Here is a 13,924-nt window from a genome sequence, read left to right as displayed (position 1 = left end):
TTCCAGCCAAACAATTCTATGATTCTGTGATATGATTATTGTCTCAGTGATTACACACGCTCAGACTCTGGGACCATGAGAAACTTTCTGCTGCTGCAAACTGGTGAAGTCCATGTAAAGTCTCACTCTTCTCACAGCTCATCACACCACAGCTCCCGATTCGCAGCCCAACGCAGAGGCAGTTTACCCCAAAGAATTTGCCCTCGGTACACACACGTGGCACTCACTGAGGTGCATGAGTATTACACCTGTGGGATTCAGCAGGCTGAGAGAGTTGGGGCTGTTCAGCCTGGAGAAGAGAAGGCTCCGGGGAGATCTTATAGCGGCCTCCCAGCACCTGAAGGGGCTCCAGGAAGGGTGGGGAGGGACTTTTCATAAGGGCAGTTAATGACAAAACAAGGGGAAATGGGTTTAAGCTGAAAGAGGGGAGGTTTAGATGAGATATTAGGAAGAAGTTCTTCACTGTGAGGGTGGTGAGACACTGGAACAGGTTGCCCAGAGAAGCTGTGGCTGCTCCTCCCTGGAAGTGTTGAAGGCCAGGCTGGATGAGGCTTTGAGCAACCTGGTCTAGTGGAAGGTGTCCCTGCTGCTGGCAGGGGGGTTGGAACTGGATGAGCTTTGAGGTCCCTTCCAACCCAAACCATTCTATGATTCTATGATTCTGCAACTGATTTACTAATTGCCCTGAAATTTCCATTCAAAGAGCTGTTGGTCTCTGGTCCTGGCCCATTTCTCCATTTTAACTTTCTACAGCTGAGACAACGGCTGTGTCACACACTTCAGAGGCCCTGAGTCGCTTCGTTCAGTAACTGAGTCAGGGTCTAGTCTAACCAACAGGTCCAGTTCAGCACTAAGCAAACAGCAGTCAGACCCCCGGGGTGGGGGAAGAAGCATCACCAGGGAAATACACACCTTCTGAAAATTAACATCTTGTGCCCAGGAGCAATTCTTGGGGTTTGGAACATCTTCCCAAAAGAGTTTCTTCATTCTGAAATATGAGGTAAATTGTGGAGTTGGTACTGTTCTCATGGATTCTGTACTGCTGCATGGCAGAAAAGGACAATTCTGTGCAATTTCATTTATCCAGAACACTGTGACAATGAACCAAGTGCTTCAGACACAAGAGATGGCCAAAATTTAATAGAAAAAAAAATATATAAAGAAATAAAGCAGCAGCACAGCAGGTGGCAGTTTAGCAAAATATAAAAGGTCCAGGCAAGTCTTTGCTGAACACAACCCCAACCCACCTTCCTCAAAACTCAGGGGGATTTTTTTCAATTGGCTTTGAGTTCAGCCTGTCCTTTGTGGTGACCATTAGATACGGAACTCGGAGCGCTTCACAACTTCAGAGCACTCCACACTCGTTAACTTGCCCACACACATCACCCTGCAGAAGTGAGGAGCAGGTGGCACAGGCTGAAGTGACACTTCCCAGTGAAAATGAACAGCGCTGATCATCATCTTACTGCAAGGACACCAGACCCAAAAGGCCATGGGTCTGACCTGCGCAGGGTAACAAGCCTGTGCACTCAAGACACTTGACTTCCAGGTGCTGCGTTCCACAGAGCTGCTGTCTTTCAGTACAGTACATCAAATATACGACACAAATAATTCCTACCTTTCCCCAGAAAGGCCCTGCCCACCACTTCAGCAGACAGGCATCATCTAAGCAGCATCACCTTCTTCTAAAGATCTTCTGGGACTTTTATATGACAACAAACAACTTACCTTTGGTGTGAAACCAGCAACGCTCCAAGCAATAAAACTGAGGTTGAAATAACTATTGGCAGAACCACATAGAGGCTGGAATTAGTCTCATTTTCATATCCAGCTGGAAATAAAAGGAATTCAGATAATAATGCCGAATAATAATTTGTCTGTGAACAATTAGTTTGCAATAGGGAAATAACAAACAGCAGAAACAACAGCTTAAATGCAAAAAAACCCTGATAAACTGTTTTATTGAACATCAATAAATCTTTACCTCGAGAACAAACAGACAAAAAGGAATCATTTTAAATACTGAGGTGCCTCCTCCATCCCTGTCAGAGGTGCCCACTGCTCCCTTAGTATTAAGAAATTAAATCAGACTATATGAAATTAGAACAGTCCACAATTGGAGAATGAAGAACCACAGGGACCTGGGACCTTGGCTGTGAAGTTAGATGCGCAGGAATTCAGGTCCCTCATGCAATTAATCCCACAAAGATTTCAAAATAAAGCAACTGAAGTCTAGATCCCTGTTTATAGTTGTAATTACAATTAGTTACTGACTGTTTCCTGATAAGATAGAAACTTCCTCTGCATTTAAATTTATTTCTACAAGCTCCTGTTTCCTAAACAACACAGAGAAAAATCCTGTAAATCAGTCACCTTTGGTAAATTGATCCGTTGCTCTGGATTTGCCAACTCCTCCAGCAAACACGGGGTAGAGGCTGAACCGGTACTTCTCAATCAGAATAAAGTGATCTGGAATGAGGCAATCAGCCTTCTGAATCAAAATTATCATCCTACTTTTAAACAGCTACCCCCACAGAGACTCTGGTCACATATCAGAGTTCAAATCAGCTCAGAGAGGGGAATAATGAGAGCCATCTTTTATAGATACCCACTGTAATATTGGAAAGTTAAAATTATTAATCTATACTGGATAATCTGCCATTATTTCCTCATGGAATTAACACCTTTACGGAGCTATTGTAGATCTTAGAAATTTAAAGCCAAGGGGCCTACAAGAAATCTGGGGAAGGACTTTTCATAAGGGCAGTTAATGACAAAACAAGGGGAAATGGGTTTAAGCTGAAAGAGGGGAGGTTTAGATGAGATATTAGGACGAAGTTCTTCACTGTGAGGGTGGTCAGACACTGGAACAGGTTGCCCAAGGAAGTTGTGGCTGCTCCTCCCTGGAAGTGTTGAAGGCCAGGCTGGATGAGGCTTTGAGCAACCTGGTCTAGTGGAAGGTGTCCCTGCTGATGGCAGGGGGGTTGGGACTGGATGAGCTTTAAGGTCCCTTCCAATCCAAACCATTCTATGATTCTATGATTCTATATTAACTTAGATAATTAGCTGGTGTACTCAATATTCCATCACTAATTTTATTGTATGGCCAAAAAAATGAACCAGTCCTGAGCTTTACTCTTTGTCAACCTGATTGCTAATGCAGCAGTCAATCCTTTACAGTCAGTCCTCTAATGACAGTCAAGAATTTCTCCCCTGATCCTTACCATAAAACCACCAGAAACAGAAAGAGGGGGAAAAAGGAACCCGAGAGCTCAGTAACACTACATTTTTCTGTTTTATAACAATTAATAAATGTAATAATATTATACTATTAATAAAATTAATAAAATAAATAATATATTACATTTTCAGGTGCACACTCACCGTAAATATAATATTTAGTAATATTTGGAGGAACTTGCACCCATTTCATCTCCTCTTCTCTGTTGAGGTTCATCCATTCAATCACAAAAGATGTTATCGTGTATATTTGAGGTGAAAGTGTCCACATCAAAATCACACAAGAGCTGTTCACTGGGTAAGCGCCGAGCGACTGCACAGCGTTCACTGACGGAACAGGGAGAAAACAGCCTGGAATTAATCCCAGGAACTCAGGCAGAGGTGAGATGAGAGCTGGGTTAGCAGGAGAGGTGTATGTTATAAACTACATGCACATAAATAACTGCTGTGGTTTCTCCACTTTATCATTTACTTGTTTAATGATTATCTTCTATAAAATAAAGCCTGATCTCTAGTTCACATAAGCAAACATCTTTTTAAACCAGCAAAGCTTGGTTTACACCAACTATTCCAAACACTAAACAGATCAAGCTTCTTAACAGATATATATATATATAAAAAATCCCAATTCTCATGTGCACCTCCTTAATTATCACTCCTGAGGCAAAAAATCATCAATAACAACGGAGCTGTCAACATTTAGTTAGTAAAGCACACATTGAGAGCATGAAAACTAAATCCTGTGAAATCTCATTAAGTAATACACCAGGATCACGATCCAGGCAGCCAAACGCTTCCCATTACCTCTGCTACCAACCACAAGGTTTCCAGAATACGCTTACACACAAGATCAGGAAGAATTTTATCCATAAAAAATGCTTTTAAAATGGCATTACAGCAGTAAAGTTCTACGACGAGGCTGCAGTAATGTTTCCCACAGCACATATTTGCATATGAATGTGACAGAGTTGAAGTATTCAGAAGCAATAGCCTTTATTTTATTAATAAAGCAGAGGGCAGTCGAATCAATGAAGAGGCTGCTTAGGAAATAAAAGCCAAACCTCTGAGAACTATGTACTCTGGCAGCCCATCAGGTGAGCAGCCAGGGAAACAAGACCATATTTCATTTTGGAAACAACAAAACATTCCCTAGGAGGAATGTTGGGTGTTTCCAGGACAAAGTAGATGAAAGAGCAGTTCTACAGTAAGATTTTGTTTTTCTGTAATTAATTACTTGATATCCTGTTAGTGGAGGGAAGACAGCCCAGGGAAAGACAACTCTTTTCTTAACCCAAAGATCACAAAGATTTTCATGCCATGGAAATTTCATTTTTCAAACAGCTCTGTTGGTGAGATACAGAATCTGTTTCCCATATAGCTCAACCTATCATCATAAAACATTTTTTATTGTAACAAAAGGGAATTTTATTACAAAGAAAGCTTTGTCCAAAAGCATCACAAGGATTCCTAGCATTTTCCACATCTCAAAATGGCTACTGATTAGTGTTCTTACCTGTGCTCATTTGCTCTGATAGAGTTAAATTAAAATTAACTGAAGAAACTCCAATTGAATTCATGGCTAAGATGGTAACGGTGTGTGTGTGCTCGGTCCATGGAAATGAACAGGCAGTGCCATTATCAACATATTCTGCCCACGTGGTGTTTCCTGATGTCTGATGCTTTATAACGTATCGGCTCACGCTGCACAATGAGTGATTCTTCATCAGCGGCTGCAGTAAACATTGGTATTCATTAATTTCCCAGTCTTTGATTTCAAAAGCAAATGTTATTTGGGCAGAAGGCAGTGTCCCAATTTTAAGAAAACATGACCCAAAAAAGATATTCTATAGACTGGCTATTGTCCTTTCAGCAAAGGCACTGTAGTCCACTTACACACTTAATTTCTCCTGTCTCTCTCTCTCTCTGAGAGCTGACACACTTACTTGCTGTCTTTCCAGTGAAGGGAGGGCAGAGGGGACAAGGAAACACACATTTTCAGGGTCCTGCAGTAACTCACTGGTTTGTTAGTATTTTCCAGGATGGAAAGACCAGAACAGATGACAGTTTCCATACTAAACACAGACAAACAGGAGTGGGCAGTCACTGATGTGCTTTTTTTCCATGACCCACCAGGATGCTGGAGGCCAACTCCTGTCCCTGCACAGGACAATCCCAACATTCACACCATGTCCCTGAGGGCACATGTTGGCCAAATGCTGCTGGAATCTTGTCAGGCTTGGTGCCATGAGCCCCTCCCTGGGGAGCCTGTTCCAGTGCTCCACCACCCTCTGGGTTCCTGAAAAACCTTTTCCTCATGGCCAACCTCACCCTCCCCTGCCACATCTTCCTGCCATTTCCTCTGCTCCTGGCATTTGTTGGTGGCCAGAGAGAAGAGATCAGCGCCTGCCCCTCCTCTTCCCCTTGGGAGGAAGTTCTAGACCCCCAGGAGATCTCCTCTCAGTCTCCTCTTCTCCAGGCTGAACAAACCAAGTGACTCCAGCCTCTCCTCACACCCTTCCCCTCTAAACCCTTCCCCAATGTTGTGTCCCTCCTCTGGACACTCTCCAGCAGCTTTAGATCCTTTTTCTCCTGTGGTGCCCAAACTGCCCCCAGTGCTGGAGGTGAGGCCGCCCCAGTGCAGAGCAGAGCAGGTGATCACCTCCCTCGACTGACTCCCAGTCCAGTGCTCACTCACAATACAGCACAACAGTCACATCCCCAGTGCCTCGCACACATGGTCCCGTGAACAGCAACTGCCCAAGTTTGCTTCCCAGGGCAGCACGTGCATCTCATACCCCCTTTCTGGCAGTTCTACTGATGGTTTTTGGATCAAAGTGAAAGACCAAAACGTGATTGTTCTCACCTTCCACAGGAGCGTAACATTTTTCTGCCTCCTTGCTGGATCTTCAGTGATAATTCTCCAGAATTCAGGGCCTTGTAAGGGAGCTGCAAGATAACAGAGTTTTGAAAGAACAGTGTCACACCTCAGTGTGACAGTGGAGAGAGCATCAGAGTGCAGGCTGAAGGCACACCTACCTCTGACATCCTTCACCAGCGTATAGGCTGGTCTGCTCCAGTTGCTCCAGTAACCAGATCCATCCAGTTCTCTGCACCGGACCTGAACCACATACTCAACACAAAGTTTCTGAACTTTTATCACAGCTGATCTTGGGGCATTTGAAACTTCATAAAGCTGTAACAGAAGTCAAAATATTTAGAGTAAGCACAAAAGGCTGTTTAGGCATCTGTTAGAGTCAAAGTCCCTGATAATTAATCCAATATCCAATCAGTGACATTCCTTTGCTAGATAAAGCAAATGCTTATAACTGTGATTTATCACACGCCATAAATTCCACAACAACCAGCTACCACCCTAAACGACAACACTGCGGTGATTCCTGCTTCAGTCTAGATGAAAAAAGACAGTACCTCCCATGGGATTTCCTCCCTGTTCACAGCATACCGAATCTGAAATCTAAGGTCATTGTTCATAAATATGGGGTTTGTCCAGCTCACGTTCAGCAGCCCAACATTCCTGGTGATTTCTGCTTTAACATCGGAGGGAGGAAGCGGCTTCACTAGAAAAATTGAAAGAAAAAAGAAATTAAAATGAGTGTAATGTCTGCACTGACATTTCTCATTAAGTCTCATCATCATGGTTTAGTTCTTCTGTCCTGAGGGTGGCAGGTAACACCCTGTGGCCACTGCTATTCCAAGTAAAGCTGGGCTATAATGCAAACATAACAAATCACAAATCCAGGCTGGCTGGACCATTCACTGCACACAGAAGCGTTGCTGGCTGAGAAACACAATGTTTGTCTAATGAGAAATTCATTCCAATTTTGATCCAAACTAAAATCACAACTGAAAAATACTCAGTTGAAATAGTAAAATCAAAGTTTCTTACTTTGATTAAGTATTATTAAAGTATTAAGTACTTAAATATTAAGTAGTATTATTATTAAAATTAAAGTTTCTTACTTTAATAAATCTTTTATTAAAAAAAAAAATAAATCCATGGGCAAGTTTCAGTACCTTTAATTTTAATTTAAACTGCAATAGCTTAGATTGGTGCCAGCACCTGGTACCTCCCCTGGTACAAAGAGCAAAAGATTCAGCCTGGCAATAATGGGGTGCACCCAGAAAGGCAGGTTCTATAAAGGATGGTGACAGACATCATGCAATGATTAGTGGAGATATCACATTAAGTTTTTATTTTACTAATAGGAAATTCCACTAAAATTGAGCTTCTCCAGTAGACTGAAGGTGAATGTCACAAAGCCCTAGTTTGTGAATCTCAGGGGTGCATCACTCATTTGTATAGTCTGTTATCACTGCTGTTATCAGTATCATTTTATTTTAATTAGTAAATAGTTTTTATCTCAACCCCTGAGTCTCCTTGCCCTTTTCCTTCCAATTCTCTCCCCTACTTTCTGGTCAAGGGGGGGAGGAGGGTGAGAGATCAGGCTGTTTGGCTGCAAGGTGCAAGCAAAAAGGGGTGAATCCACCCAAACCACCACAGTTACTAAAGCAAAGTTAGAATAAACTTGTTTTGATTAACCAGATGGGGAGTGAGGAGAAAACAATTTTAAAAAATTAAATAAATAATGAAATGAGCTTTAAATTTTGAGTGGTGCTAGAACGAGTATGTTTTGTTTTACAGAGCACCTTCCATTCAGTGTAGGTCAATGCTGTTCTTTGCTTTCTATTAAAAGTGATAATTTGAATAAACCAGATTTCTCAAGTGCTGCTAGAATTCCTCACTGGGCAGCACCATCTAAAGCCACCACTGTTCCCCAAAAAAACCACAACCAAGGGAGAGCACAGACGTGCCCGACACAGACTAAGGCTGCAGCTGCCGCGCTGACGAGGTGCCAGGTCCTCTTGGCAAACGGTCTGAGCAGCAGAAGCGCAGGATCTCCACCTGCCATCCCTCACACCACCCGCCTTTCTCAGGCCCAAGGCTCCCCATCGTTCTCTGATACTCAGCAGACTCGCTTCTCAAAAAGGGACAAGCTCTTTGAACTTGTGGGAACAACCTGGAAAACCACAAGGCCACCGAATTAATAGTAATAATAGGAATAATAATTCCCAAACCCCACTTGACCACAATGCACTGAACTTTGCCTTTCCTGCTTGGGACATTCGTTTTGGCTTATTCTATTTCAACTTTGAAATGCAAAGGATAGTTTGGGTTAATTTCTTTTCTCTGTCAGCATGCTTCCCCACACACACTATAGATGTATTTTATTATTCTGCTTTATTTCATGGAGCACTGCTGTGCTTTATCTGTCATGTTTCCTCTCTACATATGTTCGCATTTGTGTCCAAAAAATACACAGCCCAACGAACGCTCCAAGTCACAGACCAGATAATAAGAGGTGCTTTGCACATTCTGCAGTTTCAAAACACTCAAACACTGTTCCTGCCTCTTGCTTTTATAGAAATTTAAGTGGGTGCTTTATGTGTCACAAAAGAAACTTGCAAAAGCATGCAAGAGCATGAATAATTCCAACAATTTTAAATGAATATATCTGTGTAAGTAATACACAGAGTGCTACACTATCAAAGTATAAATTTAACTAATTGAAGACCTCAGAAAAATTAGATAACCAAGAACCTTAAAAATGAGACTGCTTTTTAAAATAGAATACTTGCATTTTCTGCAGATTTCTTTGCAAAACACCTGAGAGAATCAACAGGCAAAATTGAATGTTTCATGTTATAGGTATCAGCTGCAGTTCCAATCTGCTTCAGTGCCAAGCAAAATATATGGAAATAACATTTAATCCCATGTCTTTTAGAAAACAATATCAAAGCTCTTATGTTTTTCTGTTCTTTCCACCATCTAATTTATTTAAAATGCCATGAAGAAGTACTTTACCTACACCATATAAGGAATGAAATCCAAGGTCACAAGTGAAGAAAGATGTGCACGAATCTTGACCTACCCACATCTGCTGGAACGACACAAGTTGGTGAGGATTCAAGCGTTCCTAGTAAGTGCTTAAACTCTATCCACATGGTATATCCAGATAAAAGAAAAATAGGCTGAAATGTGCACTCATAAGAATTATTCTTCTGTAAATGGCATTCTTTCACCTCTGATTTTGGAGAAGTACTTGGAAAGTCAGAACAATAAATTCTGCTCCTTAAAAGAGGAAAAAAAAAACCCCGTTCAGTTAACACACTGCAATGATAAGCTGCTCATGGCATCAGTAAAATAGAACTCTGAAAGTAATTAAAACAAATGGTGTCACTGGAACCATCTGGGGTTTCTTGATGATTATTTGGACAGATCTTGAACTGGAATCTGCACTAAATGGATAAACAACACTGCAGTGTTGATCCTCAAAGCTTTGGCTCTTAGCCTGAAAAAGCAGGACGTGAAAGCTCTCCCCAGTGCAAAATCTTTTGATAAGAGATTAACAAGAAGAAACAGGTACGAGAAGAGGAGGCACCTCCAAATACTCATAAATCATGTCACCTGAGTGGTATGTGCTAGCAATAAACACAGCAAGGCAGATCTCCAGCCAAGAATTTACTCCAGCCAGGAATATGACTTTCAAAATACCAACTGGCGTTCTGGGGAAAGCTGCCACGTGGACCAACTGGACATGTACAGGGAAGTCTCCAGGAGAGGGAAATCCCATAACAATATCAATTCTGGAGGGTGGTACTGAAATCCCACCTACAATCAGTATCACATCTGGCAACAGAGGAGACCTGTACCCTGGATAGAATGGCACTGGACATCTTATCAGTGATGGAAAGGAAGGTTTTCAGGTTTCTCCTAATTTCTCCTAAGCTTGCACACAGCTCAGACTCGTGGTCAGAGTGGCCTGATGGGGTATTAGTTATTCAACTGAACCACAAAAGTTACACTTGGCTGAATCTCTGCTCTTCCTGTCAACACAGCTCATACTGATTCAACTGGTGCCTTGTGCTTTGAAGGTTTAGCTCAGCATTCTCTGTTTTTCCAGGATGATCATTTCTCTGCTGTTTCTGCTGGCAGCGCTGACTGGAGAGGAAGATGGAGTAACAACCCAGCTCAAACAAAACACCAACAGCAAAGCTATCTCACCACGGAGCGCTGGAGTTCATCTGTAAAATGTAATTGCCTCAGGAACTAAGAAGAATAGTTGCCTGCTCCTGGAAAAACTGATGTGTGTGATGTTGATGCAACACATCAAACTTCCAACTTTCATCATGAGGACTTGCCTATGTCTAAGCAATATCAGCAACTCCAAGATATTTACAATGCCTCTTACAATCAAGCTTGGGCAATTAAAACACCTGAGCATTTCCATTTGATTTCAAGCTTGTAATAAAGTGTTATGCAAACAATACTGGTGTTTTCATAGCTATAAATTTTTAAGTGACTTATACTTCAATTTTTGATAGTCACTACGCTCACATGGACCTCCATGATATTTTTGGTTTAGTTTTTTTATTTTTCCTCTTTCAGATCTTACTTTTAACAAACAAACAAGAAAGCATTTTCAGTCTGTATTAATGTTCACTGGTTGATCTAGCAGGAACACTCTGACAACTGTACAGATTATCACCTCCTGTTAGAAAATAATATTTTTAGCTAAACCTGAACAGTGAAAAAGTGGGAATAAAAGACATGGCAAGAGCAGCATGGTTTTTATTTCAAGCTCCCTGCCCAGCAGTACACTCATTATATTCATATTTGTGAATACAGTTGAAACTAAACCTACCTTTGCAGTCAGCTAGTCACTAATTCTGCCCTAAAAGCCTCCACTGGAAATCTCAAACATTCCAGTTATTACCTTAGGCCAAAAAATCCTGAGAAATATTCACCTGGGTACTACCATAGTTCAAAACTTCAGTCCACCTCCAACAGAGAAGACAGTCCAGCTTTCCAAAGGATTAGGCTCTCAGGGCTGATTTAAATTTGTTTGCCAAAACTTTTGCTAATCCAGTCCAGCAGAGCAGTAGAACTGGAGATTTTTTTTCCCTCAGGAAGGGTTGTCTGTCTGTCTTGTTTATATAAAGATTAGCATGGTTCTAGAAAACTCTCAGTCTCAATGTATTAGTAACTCTAAAGGATTTTTTTAGTTTCATGGTAAAACAATACTATCACAGGCCATGTTTGTGTACATGAATGAAGATAAAGATGATTAGACCACTGATTTAATAATCAGTTTTCTATTTTGCAAACAATAATGAGTGTGCTCCACACCACATCCTGGTTCTCCTGCTCTGTCCAAAGGACAGACCAAATTAAACAGACCAAATAAAGCCAAAACACCTGACCATGAAAACCAAGGATTGCTCTGGCCACCGAAGAGGCTACCTTCATAAAGCAATATTCCTTTTATGACCTAAGATTTGATTCTCTCTTTCTAAGCAAGCTCTTTTCCATCTGGAATTAATTAAATTCCATCCCTGTATTTTTATCTACTGTCTGTATACAGAAAAAAAAAAAAAGATAGAGAATTATAGAAAAATCAAAGATTGCATAGAGACCTTAAGAGGTCTCAAGTCCTACCTCTGACTCAAAGCAGGGTTAAATTCAAAGGCAGATGAAGTGGCCCAGGGTCCTGCCCAGTTGAGATCTGAAGGTCTCCAAGGACAGAGATTCTACAGCTTCTCTGGGCCACTGCTCCAGTGCTCAGTCACTCTCACTGTGAATGGGTTTTTTCCTTATTTCCTTACAATTTGTAGATATGAGCAACTAGAAGAATAATTTTTACAACTGACAGAAGCAAACACACCTACTTTTAAGAGAACTGGCTTCCAAACTGCATCTACAGGCTGTAAAACATGGTAAATAGAATCCATGTTACATACTCAGGTATTTATGGTCCCTTTTCTGCACACGTAATTAATAACCCTGGAGTTCCAGTTGGGAAAAAGCCCAGCTTACAGAAACCAAGCACATTTTATAATTACATCAATTCAGAATTCTTTGATGCAATAATATTTCCAGAGCAACACTTTCCAAACATAAAGAGTGCATTCAAATCTATACGTACCTGTGGTATCTTAACTGCAAGGAGCTCGCCAGAAGCAATGTGTTTGGGTTTGCAGACCATCTGCAAGTCATTTTAGTTAAGTACCCATCCGTTTCACATGTGATATTAATATTCACATCTAATTAAAACACATTGAAAGTTTATTAATAAAGTGATAATTGTTCAAACAAAAAAAAAAAAAGGCATTACAAGTCGTAACTTGCTCAGTAAAAGCTAAACTGGAGTTTAAAATTAAAATATTCTGACCTTACTATTAAAAATGTACCAAAATTATAATTTAAAATCATCTAGAATCTTACCTACTACATATAATTCAGCGTATCTATGATGACACTCCCTATTTTGATGACAACAGTACAATGCGTTATAGAAGAAACTTCCTCTAGGTTTTGTTGCTTTCAAGTTGAAAAGAGTAACTTTGCTTACGCGATCGTTCACAAGCGTATACTGACTTGCTGGGATTTCTTCTGCTAAATTCAGCCACCAAACAACCTTCTTGGACAGTACAATGTCGGTTTTGTTTTTATAGATGCAATGAAAGGAAACGTTAGAACCGACGCTGGTCAGTATCTTAGGAGGGAAGTACAGGACTTCAGCTACACAGAAGGGGAAAAAAAGGGGTAAAAAGAAAAGTGAGATTAGAATCTGAACAAAAAAACCACAAAAGCATATGTTAATAGAAAAATATTGTTATAATTCAGATGTATTTCTACATTTCCTATTTCTTAATTACTATTAACAACTATAAAGGAGAGGGGGAGAAATGAGCCTTTGACTGTTTCCCTCCATAAATGATGTTTGTAAATTCTGATAAAAATAATCTTCAATATCCCCAGGCAAACAGGAATTAAATGAGCAGAAAATCGCTGGAGGGTACAGTGAAAGCAAAACACAGCAGCACAAGGGAAACGGAATCGTATGGGTTCCTGTAAATTAAATCTTCAGAAATTAGATTAACACTGCTGCTTTCTACTCACCCCACCTTTTTTAAGGCTATTTAAATACTGCAACAAGTACTTGCAACCTAGAAAGGGTTAACTTCTGTAACTCGTCTCACACAAACACATACACCACATATTTTAAAATTGTAAAATAGTCCTCAGGTAAAAGTGAGAGAAGATCCAAATAAGAGAAGAGCTTTGTATGGGTTTGACAAAAAACCAAATAATCTAACTCTTTGAACCCTGCAAGGATGTTGAAATCATGTGTGAGCTGAAGCGTTAGTGTAATACCAGAGCGTGGATTTTGAGAGAATTACTATTCAGCACCAGGGGAGAGGGGATTGAAAGATAAATAAATAAATAAATAGATAAATAAATACAATCAATCAAGCTTTCCCATAGTTACTAATTCTGCTCCTATTGAAATCAGCAGGAGATTAAGGTCTCAAAAATTCGGTTTACAATCTCAGCAGTGTAGTTAATACCAAATGGTAGCAGTGATACAGTAATTCACGTAGGCATAAAGGCATAAAGACACTGAATTTACAAAGCACATAAACATGCACAAGCTCAGCCTCAATCAGTCAGGTACTCAGGGGAGCTACAGGTGTTACACACCTGCTGAAAAGGAACAGTGTGCCAAAGAGCAACCCAAAGCCAGCATGAAAACACTTAAAAACTCAAGTTTGCTTTCCATAGTTAAGGAATGCCCTGGTTTTGAGCTGGGCCAGAGCTGGT

General features: G+C 40.7%; 1 protein-coding gene across 1 annotated transcript; it reads right to left on the bottom strand.

Annotated features, from left to right (window-relative positions):
* Nucleotides 1–697: 697 nt before the first annotated feature.
* LEPR (leptin receptor) lies at nucleotides 698–12,842 on the bottom strand (the record flags this gene model as incomplete). The annotated part of the gene is given in 12 exon segments (XM_010178045.1): nucleotides 698–788; nucleotides 872–988; nucleotides 1,729–1,831; nucleotides 2,374–2,469; nucleotides 3,385–3,567; nucleotides 4,754–4,970; nucleotides 6,104–6,186; nucleotides 6,277–6,433; nucleotides 6,670–6,818; nucleotides 9,192–9,391; nucleotides 12,246–12,363; nucleotides 12,545–12,842. Coding segments are annotated over 12 exon segments (1,812 nt in total), but the record flags the coding sequence as incomplete, so codon positions are not given.
* Nucleotides 12,843–13,924: the final 1,082 nt, after the last annotated feature.

Source organism: Antrostomus carolinensis, unplaced genomic scaffold (genome assembly GCF_000700745.2).
Source record: "Antrostomus carolinensis isolate BGI_N321 unplaced genomic scaffold, ASM70074v2 scaffold37381, whole genome shotgun sequence".
Lineage (NCBI taxonomy): Eukaryota > Metazoa > Chordata > Aves > Caprimulgiformes > Caprimulgidae > Antrostomus > Antrostomus carolinensis.
This window is presented reverse-complemented; position numbering and strand designations above follow the sequence as displayed.